This window comes from Ursus arctos, unplaced genomic scaffold (genome assembly GCF_023065955.2).
Source record: "Ursus arctos isolate Adak ecotype North America unplaced genomic scaffold, UrsArc2.0 scaffold_10, whole genome shotgun sequence".
NCBI classification, from domain to species: Eukaryota; Metazoa; Chordata; class Mammalia; order Carnivora; family Ursidae; genus Ursus; species Ursus arctos.
Window position 1 is genome coordinate 923,251 of NW_026622764.1, and position 13,036 is coordinate 936,286.

At 62.6% G+C, this 13,036-nt stretch overlaps 1 protein-coding gene across 17 annotated transcripts in view; it reads right to left on the reverse strand.

Annotated features, from left to right (window-relative positions):
- MCF2L (MCF.2 cell line derived transforming sequence like) overlaps window positions 1-13,036 on the reverse strand; it is a 95,844-nt gene that overhangs the window by 45,855 nt on the left and 36,953 nt on the right. For all 17 annotated transcript variants that reach the window (XM_057307072.1, XM_026488776.4, XM_057307095.1 and 14 more), the window contains 2 exons: window positions 8,940-9,023; window positions 5,986-6,100 (listed from right to left, as the gene is read on the reverse strand). In XM_057307072.1, the coding sequence (XP_057163055.1) occupies window positions 5,986-6,100; window positions 8,940-9,023 (199 nt within the window). The remainder of the gene's footprint in view (window positions 1-5,985; window positions 6,101-8,939; window positions 9,024-13,036) is intronic.

Below are 13,036 nucleotides of genomic sequence, written 5' to 3' on the forward strand. Positions count from 1 at the left end.
TGAGGAGAGACCGTGGAGGAAAGTGATCTTCCAAACACTGGGGGGGAGGGGTGCATGAGGCCTCCGGGGCCCAGCACAGGTGGCGGGGGGGGGGGGGGGGCCTGCGCGGTTCCTGTGTGGAAGGGCAAGTCCAGGGCTGCTAAATCGGTTTTTCAAAGAGAAGTCCGAAATCTCTCAATGTTGGCAATTCTATGCACATGTGACTCTGCATAAGTGTGCGTGTGTGTGCGAGCGTGTGTGTGCATGTGCACGCGTGAGTGTGTGCATATGTGTGAGTGTGCATGTGCATGTGTGAGTGTGCATGTGCGCGCGCATGTGCACGTGTGAGCATGTGCATATATGTGTGAGTGTGCATGTGCACGTGTGAGCGTGTGCATATGTGCACATGTGAGTGTGCATGTGTGTGCATGTGCACATGTGAGCGTGTGCATATGTGTGACTGTGCATGTGCACGTGTGAGCATGTGCATATGTGCACGTGTGAGTGTGCATGCGTGTGTGTGCATGTGCACGTGTGAGCGTGTGCATATATGTGCGAGTGTGCATGTGCACGTGTGAGCGTGTGCATATGTGCACGTGTGTGCATGCGTGTGCACGTGTGTGCATGCGCAGGGTGAGCATGTGCATATATGTGTGAGTGTGCATGTGCACGTGTGAGCATGTGCATATATGTGTGTGCATGTGCACGTGTGAGCGTGTGCATATGTGCACGTGTGAGTGTGCATGCGTGCGTGCGTGTGTGCACGTGCAAGTGTGCATGTGTACGTGTGAGCGCGTGCATATGTGTGCGCGTGAGTGCGTGTGTGCACGAGTGTGCGTGTGCACGTGTGAGTGTGCATGTGCGAGCGTGTGCATATGTGCGTGCGTGAGTGTGCGTGTGTGTGTGCACGTGTGAGTGTGCATATGCACCTGCCTGTGTGAAGTAGCCTTGAGTGACTCTGTTTGTGGGGACGGATGGGATCACACTGAGTTTGGAAACTACTTTGGCCACAGGGTGGGTGGGACAAGACCAGCTCCACCACCAGGTGAGAGGAAAGAAGGAGGTGGCTTGGAAGGGGAAGGAGTCCAGGGTGTGGCATGCATGAGAGGGAGGGGGTCCAGGGTGTGGAAGCAGGAGGGGGAGGGGGGTCCAGGGTGTGGAATGCAGGAGGGGGAGGGGGTCAAGGGTGTGGAACACAGGAGGGGAAGGGGGGTCCCAGGTGTAGAACTGCAAGAGTGGGAGGGGGTCCAGGGTGTGGAACTGCGGGCGGGGGAAGGGGGAAGGGGTCCAGGGTCTGGAACTCAGGGGGGGGGGTCCAGGGTGTGGCATGCATGAGAGGGAGGGTGTCCAGGGTCTGGAAGGCAGGAGGGGGAGGGGGTCCCGGGTGTGGAACACAGAGGGGGATGATGTCCAGGTTTAGAACCACAGGAGCAGAGGGGCAGAGAGGTTCAGGGGCTGGAGCCTGGGGCAGCTGTACCCCCTGGCCGGGCTCTGTAATCCCTGTCCCGGTTTGCTTAGTAATGGACTAAAAGAACATGGTTAGACATAAGAGAAATCAAACTGGTGCCACTTTTGTTTCTATGGAGTAATTCCCAGCAGCGTAAATATGTCTTTATGTCTTTCATCTTAAACAAAACCTGGTCCTCGTCCCTCTCTCCAGCTGCCTGGCCCCTCTCTTTGCTTCCCTTGTCTCCGAGTCTTCTCTGCCAGTTTTTGTTAAATTTAGTCCATTCGATATATCGCTCCCAACCCTCCATCAAGACTGTTCTCGCCAGGGTCCCAGCGGCCTGCTGTCCTGAGACTCGTGCCGAGGTCCAGGCTCTGACGCTACTTCCCCACAAGGCGACCATACCGTGCCCGGCTGCAGCTGGGACACCTGGGAGGGAGGGGTCCCTAAGCAGCTGCAGGCCCCATGCAGGTGGTCGCCCCAGCTGGGACACCGGGGGGCTCCCCTCCTCGCCCCCACCTGACCCAGGGCCTCACCCCACGAATGCCCATGACTCCCAAACCTAGAGGCCGCTGGGACCGCGCATCCAGGTTCACATGCAGCTCCCGCCTCCTCCCGGCTCCTTCCCTGCTCGGGTGACCGCTCCCCCAGACCTTGGGGCCATGTGCCCTGCTGCCTCCTGGTGGGGACACCACGCTGCCCGGGGACTGCAGCCCCTCCCACAACATGCCTTTGCCCCCTTTCACCGACACGAACCCCTCTTGAGGGGGCCCCGAAGGCCAGGGTGCCAGCCACTCCCCCCACGACTGGGCCCCTCACCTCCCTTCTCTCTCTTTCCACAATTCACACCCCTGTGCACAACCGGCTTCATTCCCTGAGACATAAGTAGCGGGATTTTATTTTGTTCACCGTTGGATCCAAGTGTGCCCGGAACCGGATGTTTCTCACAGAGACAAGGTGACCGGCCCAGGGCACCTCTCTCTGGCTTCCTCTCTGCCTTGCACAGGTCTGCGCACAGGTCACAGAGACCACCCGGGCGGCCGGGCCTGGCAGACGGTGCTGAGTGAGCCCCAGGAGGAACGGCCAGCGTCCTAGGGATCTGGACGGCGAGACCCAGCCCTCAGCCCAGCCGAGAGCTCACCGGGCCGCCTGCACAGCGGCCACCACGGCCACCACGCTGCTGGACGCCGGCGGACTGCTGCCGAACGCTCCCGGCACCTTTCCACGTTCCCTCCACTGAGGTTTTCCGAAGACCGCGAAGGCATTTCCTGCTCACGTGCATGTGCTGCATGTGGACAAAGCCCGCCGTGGTGCGAAGCGGGATTTCAACAGTAACTGCCAGTCGGCGTCGGAGCGGAAGCCGGGGCATTTGCACTAACGTGAGGACGACCAGTGCAACACCTGGTACCGCGTTTTCGAAGATGAAATTAAAGCTGGGTTTAAACACCGTGAGTTAACGTCTCAGAGAAGCAGTCTGTGTGTGAGCTCTGCGTTCGGCTGTCACCTCCATGGGAAAGCCCACGCCAGGCCGTCCTCCTGTCCTTCCAGCTGGCGGCAGCATCAGCCGCGCAGCCACAGTGCACACCAGCCCATGCGAGGGGCTCCTCCCTGAGTGCTTGAAGGGGCCCCGCCCAACTCCCCGACCCTTGGGTCAGGACAGAGAGCTGCACAGGGGAGCTGCACAGGGCCGAGCGATGGCCCCACTCGTGTGCCACGGTCTCCCGCCAGCACCGGCTGGCCCTCGCCCTGGAGACGTGGGCACAGGGCCTTGGCTTTCCCTGCGTGCATGGTTTCTGCCCCGTGGTTTTGGTGAGCACCGGGCTGTGCCGGAATGCAGCTGGTCCAGGCTCCGGAGGAAGCTCGCACTTTCCTTTTCCTTAGAGCTCTGCCCAAACAGTTCTCTCTTTCAGAGCCGGCCTCCTCAGCGGCACCTGGCACCCGGCAACGGCAACCGTCAGGGTCGGGATGGACAACCCGCTGGAGGAGGCGAGAGGCCGCGCATGCCCGCCTGGTGCCCGGATGGCACCCAGCACCCGATTCCTCTCCTTCTCTGGGCCCCTCGTGCCCTTGGGGGCCCTCAGCTGTCTTCTCAGATCACAGGCATGTGGGTCGGGCGGGCCCAGATCCGCCTCTCGGGCACTCGCACTATCACTTTCCTCCGGAAAGAAGGGAAACGTGAGTGAACCACACGCTGACCAACGCCCACTGCGCAGCCTTGTCTCTGGAAACGGAGCCTGGGGCTCCAGGCCTCAAATACGCAAGGCGGCCTCTCGGCCAGCTGGACAGCACCACGGAGCCGCAGAGCCGACGGCACTTCCTTCCCTCTGCCCTCGCACATGAGCCCTGCACGTGTTCTTGGAGACCAGGCTTCCGAAAAGGGCTCATTCTGCTGGGGATAAAAGAGGAGAGACAGAGGCTCTCTCCTAATCAAAGTGGGGAGCTCAGGGGCCTCTGAGTCAGGCAGCTTGTTCATTCATCTGCAAACTCAGGTCACTAGTCCAGCACACCTTTACCACGTGCCTGCCGTCCCCTGACCTCGGGCAGACGTGGACCAAAACCACGCTGTCATACCACCATATCAGGTAAGATCCGGGAAGCCGGGTGGGCAGGGGGCCCTGAGGATGGAGGGGCCTGTTTCTTTCTCTTGGTAGGTGTGATGGAGAATCTCCCCGAGGAGGGGCTCTGAAGCATGAAAAGGAGCCGCCTGAAGTGGCCCACCAAGGGGCAGCAAGTGCAAAGGTCCTGAGGCCAGACAGTCTGCCAAGACCAGTGGGGGGGGGACTCCTGGGTAAGGAGATGTGCAAGCCTGGAAGGCCCGAGAGGACTAGCAGTCCAGATGCCCCCTCCCCAGCATCACACCTGCTTGTGGCCTGGGGAGAGGGCTCGCCTCTACATCAGACCTGGATCATCAGCTGTCAACATTTCCAGATATAACATGATTCTTTGACTTTCAAAACATCTAAGAGTGACCAGAAACAAAGTGCCCTGTGACCCCTATCCTGCCCTGAGCCGTCACTGCAGCCAAGCCACCACTGCCCGCTGTGTGCCCTGAGTCCTGAGCTGGCCACTGCCTCTCTTGGACTCAGGACGAAACCCACCCAGAAGACCAGGGACAGCACGGGTGTCCACGGTCAGCTGCCAACCCCAGCCGCCCCCCATTTTCTCTCTAAATCCCTTGAACGTGTTCTTCCTTAAAACCACTGCAAGTCATTTCACACTCAAGGGGCTGCCCTGTCTCGCGGGCAAGTCCCAACATGCCTGCCTCACATGCCTGCTGCCGTGCACACAGGGGGCCGGAGTTACCGTCCTGGGTCCCTGCCATGTCTTCGAACCCTGGCGTCCCGGCATCCCTTCCCCAAGGACCCTCCTTGGTGCCTCTCCACAGGGAGCCCACATCTTCCCACCAGCTCCTCCTGGTGAGCTTACACTCCCGCCTGGTGGCCTCGGGGGGAGGGTGGGCCTGAGATGCCGTCCTGTCTCTGATCCCGAGGCCCAAGGACAACGAAGGGAGACACTCTGAGGTATTGCGGCCCCACCAGGAAGCCCCTTGAGGGTGCACGGCCAGCCCAGGGGCCCCAGGAGACGCCTCCGTTGTCCCTGCTCCCAGGCTCAGCAGCCCGGAGCCCGGTGCTCGGATAGAAAGGACGGCAGACCCCACGCAACCCAGGCTGTGACCCCACCTTTCTCTTGCCAGATGACCCCTCAGCACCCACGTCCCTGAGGAGGGCTCACCACCCCCACCCCCCGGTTGCTAGAAGAATCTAGGTCCCCCCAACACTGACAGGTGATGGGTTGTCACTGGTTGGCAGTTTTCATTCAATAGGAACCAGCCAATTGAACTTGCTGTTTTGGTCTGTTTTCTGGATTAGATTAATTCACAGAGCTCTAAGTTTCACAAATTCAGAAACCTGTCGTTACGGACACTGAGGAATGAGGACGGCATCCTCGTGTCCTCGTCCTGCACTGCAGCTGACCGCCTCCTCGCCCTGATGTCACCAAAGGAGCGAGGTCACCCGCGAGGCGGTCCAGAGCCATGGTGTTCGTTCATTAGAGTGTGAGATCTACATCCTCACTTCTCGGGGTGCAGTGGGTGCCCCAGGCTGGCCCCAGGCGGTGTGGTGGGCGCCCCTCGGCTCGTGGATGTGTAGGACGCCCCTGTGCGGCCGGGGAGCTCATGAGGAAGTTTCCCTGCCTTTCTGGAAGATGGGCTCTGCTCTGCTCAATAAAGCAGGACCACAGCTGGGGGAGTCGTCTCTCGGGGCAGTTCTCCCCCCGTGAGGGTGTGAGGCCGAGCCCCAGAGGCTCTCAGAGCCACCTCTGCGCTGTGGCCTCCTTCCCGTGGAACGAAAGCCCCTGCCACTCGCGGCGGCCCTGTCTGTCCAACGGAGCGAGGCGAGGTCCCCGGGCTCCGTCGGACCCCAGGTGGTGGGGCTGGAGCCGACCTCTCCCGAGGGGAGGGGCGGGACGCCTGCTCTGGACCCCACGGGTTCCGCGTGGGCCGTGAGCCCCTCAGCACCACCTCCTTCCCTGACAGAGCCCTGGGGCTCAGCGACACGCACCTGGGGATGCTGGTGAGGTAGGTCATGACATTCTGGAACTCCTTGTCGGGGACGTCGCCAAACGCCGGGTAGTCCGGGAAGGTGATGACGGGGCTGCCGTCCTGCCCGCGCCCACCTGGGGAGAGAGCGAGGCGGCACTTAGTGCGGGCGCCTTCCCCGAGCGCCAGCGTCCGCGGAGAATGGACGGCGTTTTGTCAAGGCTGTGCTCGCTTATTAGGAAAGAAGTGTGTGCTTTTCAAGGAACCCCTTGGTGTGGACAAGAGTGACATGCATTCCAACAATCCCCCATTATTCTGCCGCCACGGGGCAGCCGCCAGAACACGCAGTGCATTTCCTCCAGAATGTTCCCTATGCCTCCTTCCACACGATTGTGCCGCTCCCTTCCACGGCGTCCTGCTTGCTCGCCGGCGCTAAGAAGCACGGTTCTCTGTGCTGGGAGCTGCTTTCAACCCCGCACGACACCTGGTCTCCTGCCCGAGCAGACCTCCTAAGGCTCTGTGTGGGTCGACGACCCACCGCTTCAGACAGCTCAGGTCTGAAGGGGGCCGTCCCTTTGGCAGCGTGAGAGGGGAGAGCACCGGGTGGGCACGGCGAGCAGAGGACGTTGGCGGCGTCAGTGTGTGGCGCGGGGCCTGGGAAGAGGCGCTGGAAGAAGAGGCTGTTTGGTCTGGGGCTCATGTGCTCTCAACTGTCTCACAACGCTCCGGAGAGGGGCTGACAGTACGCAGCGGTTGCCAGGGCCCGGGCTCCGGGTCTGCCTGCTCGCCGGTGTCCGGGGCAGCGGGAGACGGCACCCTGGAGGGATGCGCCCATGTCTCCTGCCCCGGCCACCCGTCCTGGCCTGTCCGATGCCACGTAAGTGATGCCGTGTTAGTCTCCAGGCTGGGCTGCAAGACTCGGCAGCGTCTGCCCTCCCTGCTTGGAGCTCCCTCCTGGATGCTGACCACCCCAGGGCAGCAGCCCCGTGGCCTCCATGCAGAGGAAGCCCGCACTGCCAGGGAGGGAGCGGCCGGCTTCATGCAGGGGCCCCAAAACACCACGTGTGTGCGTGTAGCCCCCTGACATTGCGGCCGGCCAGCGCCACACAGGGCAAGAGAACCACGCGGCCGGCCCTTCCTGAATTCCCACCCAGGGAGTTAACAATAAACCGGTAAAAGGGGTTGTTTCGAGCTCTCTAAGCTTTGGGGCAGCCTGAGCGGTGAGCATGGGCTCCCCACATCCTGGATCTCATGGAAGTGCACACGGGCAGCCCCCCGCCACGGCTGGGGCCACTGGGCACTCCTGGTGTTTCTCAGGCGTATCCTGCGCTATCCTGCTGAATTATGATGACGTCCAAAAGCAGCAAGTGTGACGGACGTTGATGGAATGATGCTGAAAAGCTGACTCTGTCTGGGAGATCCGGGGGAGGAGGAACTCCTCCTGATGAATGCAGGGCACACCAGGCAGGCGCTGGGAGGGGGGACGGGGTCAGGCGCACCCCGGACCAGCGCCGACATTCACCAAGGAAGGTGCCGGGTGCGGCATGAAAAGGGATGGTCCCCTGTCAGTGTCACTCAGCCAAATCCCTGGACTCAGACTCCTCATGTGGGAGGAGCCCGGCCCCCATGAGGCCCAGCCGGCTAGGTCAGGCCCACGGAGGACGATCTCACAGCCACCGAGGGGGAACCTTCGTCACGTCTGCACAGTCCCTCCCCAGCCGCTGGCGGAGTTGTGTCCGAAGGGGCCTCGGGGCCGGCCTGGGGCCTGCCTCCTCCCCAGATAATGCCAAGAGGTGGTGGTGGGATTATGACCTGGAGGAAGGTCGAAGTCATGAGCTGGTCACTGGCACACTATAGCCATGAGCCTTTGGGGTCCTGAAGGGGCGAGAACAGGTTGGGGAGATGGGGGGAGCTGGCAGAGGGCCCACAGCCTCTTGCCACTGGGCACCAAGACCCCCATACTGTCGAGGGGTTCTCACTTCTCTAAAGGACACCCCTCTCTCCTCCGCCCTTGGGGCAGCGCCCCTCGCAGTGACCGAGGCACCACATGAAGCAACGCCGTGTTAATGTTGATGAGTCCCCCTAGAAACCCCCGTCCTGCTGACAACCTCCAGTTCCCACGGGGCCCCTGAGCTCCAGGGTCACACGTCAGGACCCGGCCAGAGGAGCAGCTCCCAGCTCAGGAGATGGCAAGTGAGCTGGGGAAGGGCCAGGGCAGCCCTGGGGACACGGGGCTGGTCCGGGGGCTCAGGAGGGGAGAGGGCTGTCTGCGCGTAGTGCCACGTGCCTGAGAAGGGGAGGGCCTGACTGACGGCACAAGGAACCTGTGGCAGGTCGTCTTGTCCAGACGGGGGCCCCCCATGCAGCCATGAGGGCGGCCGCACAGGTGCAATCACACCCTTCGCCCCACGATGCGCCAGCACTGTCCAGTGGCTGGGGTCGTGCACCACAGCTAGCCAGCCAGGACGGCAGGTCGTCCCACAGGGTGGAGGCAAAACCTGGACCTGAGGGAAGGGCGGAGCCACACAGGGTCTGGGGATCCAGGGGGATCCCAGTATAGGCTGGGGGCGCAAGTAGGCTGCTCACACATGTCAGCTGCACTCCAGGCCTTCTCCACAGAAGCTGGACGTGCTCGGCCAGGGAGGCCCCCGGCCCCTGGACGCTGCGAGAATGAGGTCAGCTGTGCCCTATTCCTACGTCACCTGTCACGGGAACGTTCTGGAGTCTACAGGCAGGAGCGCTCGGGCTGCGTCCCTCTCAGGACCCCGAGGGACCTCGCGCCGGCTCTTCCTGTGGCCCCGAGCCGCCCTCCCCCGGGCACTGCGCAGCTTCTCCTGGCCCTCGGTGAAACCCAAAGCAGGCCATGTCCTGTGCTTTGTCCCCGGCTCCCAGCGCTCGGGGCCATGTAGTCACAGGAAACCAAGGGTGCCCACAGCCTGGCGCGGACCGTGCCCCCCTCCCCCGCCCGGCGCTCACCAGACAGATATGCAAAGCGCTTCTTCAGCTGGTCCTGGATGTCCGCGGCGCAGAGCGGGGTGATGTCCTGGTGCATGATTTCATCTGCAGGGAGAGCAGACAGACAGCACTGTCATTCGGTGGAAACCGCCTCACGCAGCCGTGCACGTCGGCAGACACCTGAGGCGACCCGCGGTCACGTGCTCGGAAAAAGGGATTTCTGTTTCCAGTGCACAGAAACCTTTGTTTCTCAGCACACAGAAAGCTGTGTGCCGGGCAGTTCATCAATATTGAAGATGTGGTGCATGTCAGAGGCACAGAGAAGAGGCGGGTGGGAGGGAGGAGGGACGGACGGACGTGCGGGCAGAAGGGCTCAGGGACGTGAGGGCTGGCAGTGAGCAGCACCGCCTCCGCCCGGCTCTGGAGGTGGCCTGGGCGCCCCCGGGGCCACTGCAGCCCGGCAGACACCTGCGGGTCGGCAAGGAGCCCTGGCCGCCACAGCGGGTCTACACTGTCCGCACACGCACAGAAACAGAGCTCTGTCCCGCGCCCGGGGCCTGCTGCCTGCCTGACGCAGACGTGGAGGGAGGGGTGCCCAGCGCTGAGCCAGATGCTGGCGGGAAAGGTGGCTTTGCCTGCGGGCTGCAGGTCCTAGATCAGGGGCCTGGGGTGGGGCTGTCGCCTGTCACCACGGAGCACGTGAGGCTGGGGTGCCGGCCTTGCTCTGGTGTCTGCTGGCCTCTGCATTTCTGAGTCAACGTCTCGCTAGCGATCGCGTAATTCATAGCCAGACCCCAGCTGAACGGCAGAATTTACATTCTGGGACATTAACACCATTTCTCCAAAGAGACTCAGGACCCCTGCTGATGACTCACGGGTCCTGCCACACGCAGTTTAAGACCCAGGCCGGGAACTGCCTGGAGATCCGGGCCAGGGAGCCTTTCCACCCTGAAAATCCCCACGGAGGCGGCAAAACGCTCCCTGCACAGACCAGCCTCGAAGCCTGCTCTTCCGGTCTTGCAAACAAGCCTGTGTAAACGGTGATACAGGCTGCGCACAGGCAGGTCCCTCGTGGAGCCCCGCCCACCCCGCCGGCCTTGCCTTCCGACCCCGCCTGCGCTTGACGGGGGTGCCCGGCGCCTCTGAGCCCGCTCAGCCCCACAGCGCAGCGGTGGCGGTGGCTGGGGTCCGGAAGTGACAGCGCTGGTGCTCATCGCACCCCGAGTGTCGGGACCTGCACGGCCTCCCCAACAGGGAGCTGCCCGCGGGCAGCGCGACGTCTCAGCGGCGGCTCTCCTTTGTGGGAGGAGAACAGGGCTGGGAACAACCGCTCCGAGAGAGCTTGGAAGGTGTTTCCAGATTCCAGACGAGGTGATTTGTGCTGTCTGTACACACTCGTGCACAGCGTGCAGCCTGGTCGGGGCGGGGGTGGGGGGACATTCAGATCTTCCTCCTCTCGGCAGGAAGGAGTAAGCGTGTGGTCAATACCACACCTGTGCCTCTGCTCCTTGCACTCGGCCTCCGTAAGCCCGGAGACACAAGACCTGGAGCACGGACCATGGAAGGCAAGGCCTCCGGAAGTCTGGAGATGTGCCCGGGGTGGGGGAAGGCAGCAAACACCGGGCAGGCAAGTCCCTTAGCTGGGACCCAGCATCGGTGATGGGCGTAGACTGTGGTGTGGGCAGTTCCTCAGACCTCACCACCACCAGCACCTCAAGACTCCCGCCAGACTCCACCAGCCCAGGAGGAAAGACGACTACGGGCGTCCGGGCCTCTGACGGTGGACACTGCACGGTAGTCCACGGACCGAGCCCGCGCCGCAGAGTCTTCTGGGCAGCACCGCCTCCCCACGCTCCCAGATCCCTGAGCTCAGTACCACACAGCACGGGCACTCTGCACTCTGTGCCCCGCTCACCGATGGCACAGGGCTTTCCCATGTGACAGAGACAGGCCTGCAGTTACCGACCATTCCTGTAGTCTGTGACAGAGGGACAGCCCACTGGCCGGATCGTGGTCAACATGAATTTGGTTCCTTGGAGAGACATCTTTGGGCCTCATCAACTACCCTCCTCTGTGGGTGCTGGCCACTCTCATGTTCCCAGAGCTCCTCCAATGGGTGGACCAAGGTCCCTCAGGCCTCAGGGCCTTTGCACGAGCTGCGTCCTGTAATGCATCTCCCATGTCTGCCAGCCAGTCCAATCTTACTCAACTCCTGGCCAAGAGGACACATCTTCAGGGAGGCCTTTTTCCACCTCCTGGCCTGAGCTGGGCCTCCCAGCCCCCTGCACCCCCACCGGAGAGTCTTGGGGCCCACTACTCAAGCCCAGGGCCCAGCCCAGCACCTGCTGGGATACGAGCTCAAAGAACTTGCGTCGAGGGGCGCCTGGGTGGTGCAGTCGTTAAGCGTCTGCCTTTGGCTCAGGGCGTGATCCCAGCGTTCTGGGATCGAGCCCCACGTCAGGCTCCTCCGCTATGAGCCTGCTTCTCCCTCTCCCACTCCCCCTGCGTGTGTTCCCTCTCTCGCTGGCTGTCTCTATCTCTGTCAAGTAAATAAATAAAAAATGTTTAAAAAAAAAAAAAGAACTTGCGTCGAACAGAGAGAACGAGAGGCGCGTGACCTGGTGAGTTCCTGCGGCAGCATTTGGAATCCAGCTAGTTCGGCAAAGTTCTCTCTGACCTGCACACAGGGTGGTGCGGGATTTCCAGAGCCCGTGGCCTGCGGACTGCGGGGGCGTGGTAGCCTGCGGCCTTGCTGTGGAGCCCACACTCGTGAGGTTTCTGGGGCAGAACGCATTGTCATGCTGGGCCTTAGGTCAAAGGCCCCGTTTCAGGTGTGGACGATAGAGTTCCTCCATGCACAGCCGGGCTGGAAACAGCACAGAGGCGGTGCGTGCAAGGACTCCATCTAGAGGTCACTCCATCTACAGCCACGGCGCGTGGTGCTTGTCTCCGTCCCCGGCTGCTTCTGCCCCCGGCTCCGGGGCTGCGGGCGCAGAGGGCAGCTCTTCCACGGGCAGCTGCAGCTTGAGGACGGGGCAGAGGACACCGCGACCGCCAGCTAGCAGGAAACGGAGGAGCCTGCGGGGGAACGGCAAGCCTCCCCCCGCACTCCAGGGTCAGAAGTCTGGACAGGAAGGGGGTCGCCCCGCCCGCTGGCTCTGTCAGAGGGTCAGGCGAGGTCCCGCGTCTCCACAGAACGGCTCTGTGTGAGCACAATGCCGCCCAGAGAAGCCCCGTCTCCAGCATTCCTGTCTCGAAGGGAGACCCCCAGGCGAGGAGCCCGTCCCAGAGTCACATCTGAGGGAGGGTAACAAGGGTCTGGTCGCGGAGAGGGCAGCCCTTCCCTTCCGCGCCCACAGGGGTGGGGCTGGGGGCCCAGCACATGGCAGGGGGCACACGGCCCTCTCACCTCTTCGGCGGGAACCACCCCTCGGCTCTCAGTTTAGCGGCCCTGGGACCAGGCTCAGCTCCAGACAAGTCCACCACCACCTGGGACCCTTTGGGACCAGAGTGGCCACTGGGTGCAGAAGATGACGTGCAGCCCCGAGCCCACGCCGCTCCTCAGAGCCCCACGCTGCATCTCCGAAGTCCACGCGGCCTCGCCTGGCAGGTCTGCAGCTCAGGCCTGTGTGGGAACCACCTGGACGCCTTGGCAAGGTGCGCACAGAAAGGGTGCCCTGCATTTTCTATCCCGCCCGCCCCCCGCTGGCCACAAACACTGAGTGGACTACAGCCCAGCACAAGCTGCCCCAGCAGGGGACGCTGCGCTGAGGTCAGGCCCGTGTCCAGTGGGACGAACAGCAGGTCAGAGGGTGTGCTGATCGTGGCACACTCAGGACGCCGGGAGGGTGTGTCTCCATCTGCCACCAAGCAAGCGTTTGCCCGTTCTTCAACACCCGTCTTACGTAGGGTGTCAGCCAGGTGGGCCGCGGGATGCACTGTCCAAACCCGCACCAGGCCAGGGACCACACGCAGAGCGCCCACACCTTACACCTGGGCTTGCGGAAACTCATAGCGCACAGTCCGTGGGCTCCGAGCGAGACACAACTCCCAGAGTAGCTCTGGGAACACTGTTGCACAGGAAGTTAGCTGCGTGACCCCTGCCCCGGGGGCTGCGT